We start from the raw sequence: 8,249 nt of genomic DNA, 5'->3' as shown, positions 1-8,249 counted from the left end.
TCTGTAGACCAGGCTGGTCTCGAACTCACAGAGATCCGCCTGCCTCTGCCTCCCGAGTGCTGGGATTAAAGGCATGTGCCACCATCGCCCGGCTACCCAATAATTTTATAGAGGACCGAGCCTCTCTGGCCCCTGCAGGGAGGCAGGGTCCAGCCAAGCCTGGCTGTAGGTAGCCAGCCCAATCCTCTTAGAACCTAGAGCTGCTCTGCTGGAAGGGGCTGCTTACTCGATCTGAACGGCTAAGGGACCAAGTCCCATGTAATTCTTTGCTCAGCCTAACTCACACTGGTCACCAGTAACCAGAGGAACCAGCATGCCTGTCACTTTAATAACACTTCAGAGGGAGCACAGGGTGGCCCTGCCATGTACCCTGTACAGACGTTCCAGGCCTAGCTGTCTGGTTCTTAATAAAAGGGTGCCAGAAGCCAGCTGGATGCTATAAGGGCTGAAAACTTAGGAGAGCTCTGGCTGTAGGGCTGGGCTGCAACAAGGACCGAGCATGCCTTTTCCATAACACAAGTTTATTTGGCATTGGATGAAATGGTTCTCACAGCATCTTAAGAAAGGATTAATGCCAACCCGACCAAAAATACACCCAAACTAAAACCTTTAGTGAAAGGAGTATGTAAAAACAAGCATTGAGACAATGTACAGAATCAAATTCCACCTCAAGGCAGGTCAGAGGGCACCCAGCCTCTCACAGGAGTGGCAAGGCAGTCCTGGGAACTGGACCTCCCAGGAGCTTGGCCTGTCCCTCTGGGGCCTTGTGGGATGGGCAAGGAAACACAAACCTTAGCAAATCCTGGACCTGGGATTATTCACCAATAAGATCTGGAGAGGGTGTCAGATCCCAGTGCTTGGAACTACAACAGCAACAGTTCAAACAGCCCCAAACACAGGCCACATGCACCCTGAATGCTTGCTGGACAGACCCTGGTAGTCCCGCAGGCCCACCTCAGCAGCACCATGGTCCACTTTAAGTCACCCTCTTCACCTCTGCCTCCTAGAATCAGGCCCCAACCCCAACTGTCATTTGGTCCCCAGACAATTTCTGTCTGTACATATGGCCTTCTGAGGCACTGCTGTGTGGTCCTTAGGACTCTTCTGGGTGGCCTGGCCCAAGACAATTCCCCACTGTTGCTCTGGAGCGTGGCTTCCCAGTGCCCAGCATTCAATACTTGCTGGAGGCATGATGAACTTCCTGCTCTTCTAAGCCATGAGTGGAGGAGGCACGAGCCCTTTGGCAGAGGGATGTCTGCAGCAGCTAGCCTGTGGGCTCAGCCTTGGGACAGACTATCCAGGGACAAATCTTAAAACCTCCAGCCAGCCCTGGGGATTCTCTGAAGATGCTCCACATGGGAGGGGAAACAGGTTTCCAAGCAGTGTAAGGATATGCCTAGAACTGTGCAGGTCTGATCAAGCACCAAAGAGCTGGAGGTCGTAGTAGTTTCTCCTGCTCATGTTCTTAGCTGGACAGGAGTCCCAGTCCCACTGACCACGGCCTAGGTAGCAGCTCAGACCAGGGGTCTAAGAGCAGCCCAAGAACTCATATGGGGCAGTGGGCCATCCTGAGCTCCCGTGAATCACCCGCCATCACCTGCAAACATTTGGCCACGTGAGGACACACGTAGATACAGAAAGATCCAGACATTCAACATAGAAAAGATACGAATGTGCTAAAAATTGCACAGAACCTTGCTTAATCTCCAAACCTTAGAAATGCTGAAGGCCTGTGTCAGGAGACAAGACCACGGCATGGAGTTGGCAACAGGGTCCTTTGGGGCAAAAAGCCCCAGGTATCCAGTGCTGCAGAGGGGCTGGGAGGCATGTGTGTGGTCAGCAGATGCTGCTGGGCTCCAGCGGTAGTCATGGGGTGAAGTGGACTCATGTGACACAACCACAGGGTGTCTACTGAGCCAACTCTCTTCCCAAATGAATAACCCTTTATGGCACAGACAAGGTGAAGGGGGCTGGCCAGACCCAATAGTCATTCACCAGCAAGCAGAGCACAGGGATCCAGTGGGTGGCAGAAAAAAGCCAGCATGCCCAACCCTCCAAGGGGTCTACTCCTGGGGAGCCATGCAGAGCTACGCCATGGAGAGTGCTGCCACAGTGCTGGCCTCAAAACAAAGCTAGAAATGGGGCAGCAAGTTCAACTTTCTCCCAGGGACTGGCACCTCAATATTTGCATTTGGGGCCAAACAGAATGCCCCCAGAGAGCCAGTGCAGCAGCTGCGAATGCTTTCCCTGGAAGTTCACAGATGCTCTGCCTCTAGGTAGCGGCCTCTAGGTAGCCGCTAGTGTTACATACAGTGGTAGCCCTGCTCTGTCTGTACTGGTGTGCTCACTGGTTGGTGACTGGCTTCTGGGGGTGACACAGTGCAGTAAGCAAGCCCATCCAAAGATATATTTGGTGAGTGCATCCCACTGCCTCTGTTCTCTTGGAAAAGTGTGGTATAAACACCTGTGTCATTCTGCCATTTAAAAATGAGACTGAGAAACCCTCAGATAAAGATGGCACAGGCACTTGCTTCTCTCTTGGGGTGCCTGGCTTCAGTTTCTATGTACACACCTGCTGCTGGTGGGGATGTGGCAGTGGAGTGGGTCCAGGCTATGACAGGACCCCTTCAAGTCTCCCGCTGGGATAGGTGTCTTCTGAACAGGAAACAGATACCCCTAGTCCACCTACACCACAGTATTGAGGGAGTTACGGGGGTGGCGCCCACCACCTGGTGGTGTTTCTGTAGCTGGGGTGCTCCCGCTCTGGGCAGGATCAGGGGGCACCAGTAGGGCACTGCTACTGTCTGTGGAGTCTTCCAGATCTGTCAAGGAGGTCTCTGCAGGGGGCAGTGGATGATCCAAGTGCCTGGGCAATGCACCTTCAATACCACCTTCCCTTGGGGTTGGCAGGCTGGTCTCCATGGGTTCAAAGGCATCGTCATCTGCGGGAGAGCAGAGGGATGTCAGAAGTAAGTGATGGTTTGGTGGGACCGAGGATCCTCTTCCTGACTGCTGAATGGGAAACAGGACCTAAGGGAGCTCCTAGACTAATGTTCTGGCAGACACAGTTCATCTTGCCACCACTGTTTGTGGTAGGTGAGATGCAGTTACCAACTCCTTAGAACAAAGGGAGACAAGAGGGAAGGCACTCTGTCTCCACAGGGACACACAACAAAGAGCTTCTGGACAGAACCCCCTGGGCTGCAGAACTATGGTAACTACAGCAAAGGGGCTGGGCAGGAACCACTGTGTCAGCACCAACCTACCACCCTTCTTAGTTAGTACTCTGGGCTGGTTCTGAATACCGGTGACCAGAGGCCAAGGCTATGAGCTATTTCCACCCCACTTTCTGCTCTGCAGCCTCGAGAGGGAAATTGGCATTTATCTAATGCAGACTTGGTGGAAACTCATCTTTTCTCAACACTTCTGCAGTGCTGAAGATCCAACCGAGGGCCTCTAGCATGCTAGGCAAACGTTCTATCAACTGAGCTATATCCCAAGCTCTGACTGTGGCCTCTCTGACAACAGTCTCTGACAATCTGCTCTGAAGGCAGGAATCAAATTCTCCTAGCCCCAGACCTCAACAGTGTTAAAAGTCCCATTCGGCTGCAGAATGCAGGGAACAGGAGAGCACTCCTGCCTAATGGGCCATTGATGAAAGTGGTACACCGGACACTCCTCCTGAGCTATGTAGTCTAGGAAGAACAACTCAGGTCAGGTGGGAACAGGAGACTTTTCGATACAACACGAGGAGCTGCTATAGTGGTGTCTTTATATGGTTTAGAACAAGCTCCAGAGCTGGGGCAGGACCAGATCTGTCTGTGTGGTCCCTGCTGCCCAGGCCCCCACTGCTTTACAGAGAAGAGCTGAGGCCCTGAGAGCTGCCCAGCCACTAATAGGAGAAGAGAAGGATGCTGCCCATGGATCCTCAGAACTCTCAGGAGGCTGGGACCAAGAGCCTTCTGAGGGGGCAATCTTGAGAATGACCCTAAAGTAAGACTGAGAAAGCAGCCAGAAGGAAAAGCAGGTCCCCGGATCCCAGGAAACCCTACAGTCCTACCCCTGCATTCCTGATCGCTTGACAACTCCATATTCCCTCTCCCTAGGGGAAACAGGCACCTGCAGGGTCATAGAAGACACTGTCCTGGTTGATGGAAGCCTCATAGGGCGGTGGTGGATCATCCGGCTGGTCCATGTCTGGGTACTTGTAAGCTGTATAAGGAGGCGGAGGGTCGTGGAAATGGAAAGTCCCACCTTCCCCGTCGTCAGAAAGATGTAGTGGGGTGAGGCCTGTGCCAAACCCATCTGGACCATAGTCAAAGCCAGGGATCCTCCGGCCAAGGTTGAAATGGTGCACTGAGCCGTCAAAACAGAGAAACAGGAGGGAAGCTGTATGATTTGGAGGCAGGCTCCTGAGCCTCCTTCCCAAGGCTGACCCTGCCACCCGTGTCACTCCTGTCCCTGCCAGCCCAGTGTCACATTCCTGAAACCATCTACCCACTTGCCAGCCACACACATCAGACCCTGATTTAGTCAGAACCTCCCATCCCTGTGTTTCTCCTACCTATCAAGGTGTTCTCACCCCACCTATATGCAACTCATTCCTACCCTGTCACCTGACTACAGGAGCACCCTTAGCATTACTGTAGCTCCAGCTCCAATTCACTTCTGGTACCCACCTATTTAGAAACTTAGATGAGCACTAAGGCAAATTAGGAGGACACTGCCGCCAACTGTTGACAAATCGGGATCCTAGTCAGCGAGCTTCACCCCTGCTCTAGGAAACACTGGGGACCCTTTTACTGAACAGGTGAGATCCCTTGTAGCTGTGGGCAACTTGCTCGTAAGCCTCCTGTTGTTGAGGAGAGGCCTTCTGGCCAGGAGCTGGAGAACTCTGGCTAAGATATTATGTCAGCTTCCTGCTGTGGCTGTAGGTACCTGAGCCTCTGCTGCAGGTAGCCCATACCCAAAGCTCATCAGGAGAAAGCTCTTAATGTTTAGGGACGCTGCTCCTAATAAAGAGCAGAGGGCAGAAAACCTGCCTTGAACTTTAGTCCACAAACACTTCCTCAGGCATCCCATGTCTCTGGCTCTCTAAGGTGTGTTCAGACCCAAAGCAAGCAGGTGTGTAGGTGCAGAGGGACACCACTCTCTCCTACTTACCAGGTTCTATCTTGGAGGGATACAACTTAGGACTGGGGGGACTTGGAAGAGCTAGGAGGGCTAGAGAGGGGTCACTATTGTGGCCCTTGGAGGGCACTCACAGTTTGCTCCAATCAGGGACTCAATACGCTCCCGGCGCCGCTGGCGCAGTCGGTGGACCATAAAAAGCAACAGCGAGAGGATGAGGAAGGAGGAGATACAGCTGACGACCAGGCGCATCCCACTTGCCATGGAGTCAAACAGGCTGCTGCCATCTATGAGGAGGGGTGAGGAGGAAGGAAAGCAGCTGTGCTGAGAAAAGGAACTTGCAGGGCTAGGGGTGGGCTAGAACAAATGCCGGCATGGCTGAGGCTTCTCCCCTCCGTCCCAATAGTGGTTTATACGGTTTCTGACTTTTTTTTTTTTTAAGAGAGTAAAAGAAAACTGCTCAAGTTGGGTGATGGTGGCACACGCCTTTAATCCCAGCACTCAGAGGCAGAGGCAGGCGGATCTCTGTGAGTTCAAGGCCAGCCTGGTCTACAAGAGCTAATTCCAGGACAGGCTCCAAAGCTACAGAGAAACCCTGTCTCAACAAACAAACAAACAAACAAAAAGAAAAACGACCCCCCCCCACAAAAAATGCTCAAAATTGAGACTCTGTTGTGACAACACTGAAAAAGCAAGAAAGGGGATGCAGCTCAGAAGTTTCCAAAGGCGCTGCACACTGGGTGCTATTTCTCTGTTCTGGGACACAGTGGCTGTCTGGCCACCGTATGAAAGGCCGCTGCCACTGAGCAAGGGAGCAGAGATTTCTGCTCTAGGACTGGTTTGCACTTGCTGGACTGTGATATAACTGGGGGGCCAGGTGCCTTACCAAGGTTGTGGGTGTCTAACAGCGACAGAATGACAATACAGGTAAGACTAAGCCTGAGCTCACTGGAGGACGGCATGCAAGAGAAAGCTGCTACACGGTGCCTTCCAACAACTGTCTGGGCCAATACTCACAAAGGAGGATTAACTTGGACATGCCCACAATTTCCACTGCAGCTCTGAGTCCTCAAGCCACAGCACCGAAATCAATCTCACTGTGGCTTACACGCAATAGAGCACAAATGGTGTGGAGGTCTTTCTGTTTATGTGTTTCTCTCACTGATTAATGAATAAAGAAACTGCTTTGGCCTTTTGATAGGGCAGAACTTAGGTAGGCAGGGACAGAACTGAATGCTGGGAGGAGAAAGAAAGCAGAGTTGGAGAGAAGCCATGGATCCTCTGCCTGAGATGGACGCTGATTAGAATCTTTCCCGGTAAGCCACTGCCATGTGTGATACAAAGATTAATAGAAATGGGTTAAATTAAGATGCAAGAATTAGCCAATAAGAAACTAGAGATAATGGGCCAAGCAGTGTTTTAATTAATACAATTTCTGTGTGGTTATTTTGGGGCTAAGCTAGCTGGGTGGCCGGGAAGAACAACCGGGCCCTCCTCCTACAACACACAATAGATCCCAGGACGGCCTTCACTGCACATGCCTGAAGCAGACTTTCTGTAAAAAGCCTCAGCTATACTATGTACACTCATGCAGGTGCTGGAGGGACCAGGGCAGTAGCAGCTTCCTCTTTCTGGATGAATTTGGGGAAAGAGGATGCTAAACTGCCCTCATGCTTCACTGGAGACCAAGAAACAAAAAGTTCAACCTGAAGAGCCCTTTGCAGTCCTTCCATTCTTTAGGGAGGGGCTAATGACATTTAGTGAGTATAGGTCAGAGACACTGATTACCAGGTAGGCAGGAAGCCCCTCATCACTCAACCTTGGTCCAATATGCCAATACACCAAGATGGACCTGGTACACACTGGGGACTCACAGGTGTGTCTACTGATGGTGCATGATTGATGGTATGTGTTATATCAGGTATAACATGGTATAACTATGAAGGTAGTATATGGCTTCTATTGCAAAGTGGCTGCACTGTGTGACTGGAGCTTCTAATGTGCTCTCAACCTCGATATAAAGTATCAGGCCAATGGGTTAGGATGTGGCCCCTCCTGAAAGAAGGAAGGCCCTGCATATGCAGTGCCCTACTCCATCTAGAGTTGTCCACTCCCCACCTCTACAAGTTTTGGAAGGCAGGTCCCCAAAGACTAGCCTAAAAAAATACTTGATGAGCCATGTATGTACAGCCAGGCTACAGAGCTCTAACAAATCCTGCCAGCCAGCTTGATCTAGACCAGTGAGTGGTTCTAAACCTTCCTAACACTGTGACTTTTAAATACAGTTCCTCATGTTGTGGTCAACCCCCTACAAAAACCGTTTTTGTTGCTACCACTTCATAACTGAAATTTTGCTACTGAGTGGTGTCTCAGTTCCTAAGACCATTGGAAATAGTGTTTTCTGATGGTCCCACAGGTTAAGAACTGCTGGTCTAGACAATACAAATGGCCTAGCTGTTTGGCCCTCTTTTCGTAAGACCAGGAAGTGATGTTTTCAATTGTGGAGTGGATATGTGGAAAAGATCCACCCAGTCAACTAGCTGCTGGTTTGGATGCCTCTGATGACCCTCTGGGATCCCTGTCTGTGGGATGGTCTGTCCCCTGGAGGCAAGCACTGAGTTTCCAGGTGAGTGCCTAAGGAAGAAGCCTCATTCAAATGACTAATCCTAATTAGTTCTAAAACTTTATGTTCAAGGACTGCCCCTCTACCATGGAGAACAGGAAGATACATCTAAGACCAAGCCACCTACAGTGAGGTACAGAGCAGAAAGCTGTACTGAGATCACATGGCAGGTGAAGGTCCCGGGAACACACGAGGTATTCTAGCCACTCCATGCTAGTCTGTATGCTCTCAAGCTTAACTCTCTTCTGGTCTATGAAGATAACTTTCCTGTATGAGTGATAGTAAACATTTCCCCCAGGTTCTTCATAGTATGATTATATATCTTTTTTTTAAATATTTATTTATTTATTATGTATACAATATTCTGTCTGTATGTCTGCCGACCAGAAGAGGGCACCGGACGTCACTACAGATGGTTGTGAGCCACCACGTGGTTGCCTGTCCCAATAACCCCATGGCATAGATCCCCTCGTCCTTCCGGTTTTTTTTTTTTTTT

At 50.7% G+C, this 8,249-nt stretch overlaps 1 protein-coding gene across 2 annotated transcripts in view; it reads right to left on the bottom strand.

The window, feature by feature from the left end:
• Positions 1-500: 500 nt before the first annotated feature.
• Positions 501-8,249, bottom strand: part of Dgcr2 (DiGeorge syndrome critical region gene 2) — a 66,193-nt gene continuing 58,444 nt past the window's right edge. For both annotated transcript variants that reach the window (XM_026777461.1, XM_005369971.2), the window contains exons 8-10: positions 5,265-5,417; positions 4,120-4,356; positions 501-2,942 (exon numbers count right to left, since the gene is read on the bottom strand). In XM_026777461.1, coding sequence (XP_026633262.1) covers positions 2,686-2,942; positions 4,120-4,356; positions 5,265-5,417 — 647 coding nt within the window. In that variant the 3' untranslated portion in view covers positions 501-2,685. The remainder of the gene's footprint in view (positions 2,943-4,119; positions 4,357-5,264; positions 5,418-8,249) is intronic.

This window comes from Microtus ochrogaster, unplaced genomic scaffold (assembly GCF_000317375.1).
Source record: "Microtus ochrogaster isolate Prairie Vole_2 unplaced genomic scaffold, MicOch1.0 UNK68, whole genome shotgun sequence".
Classification (NCBI taxonomy): Eukaryota; Metazoa; Chordata; class Mammalia; order Rodentia; family Cricetidae; genus Microtus; species Microtus ochrogaster.
The sequence above is the reverse complement of the archived record's forward strand: the minus strand, read 5'-3'. Positions and strand labels throughout refer to the sequence as shown.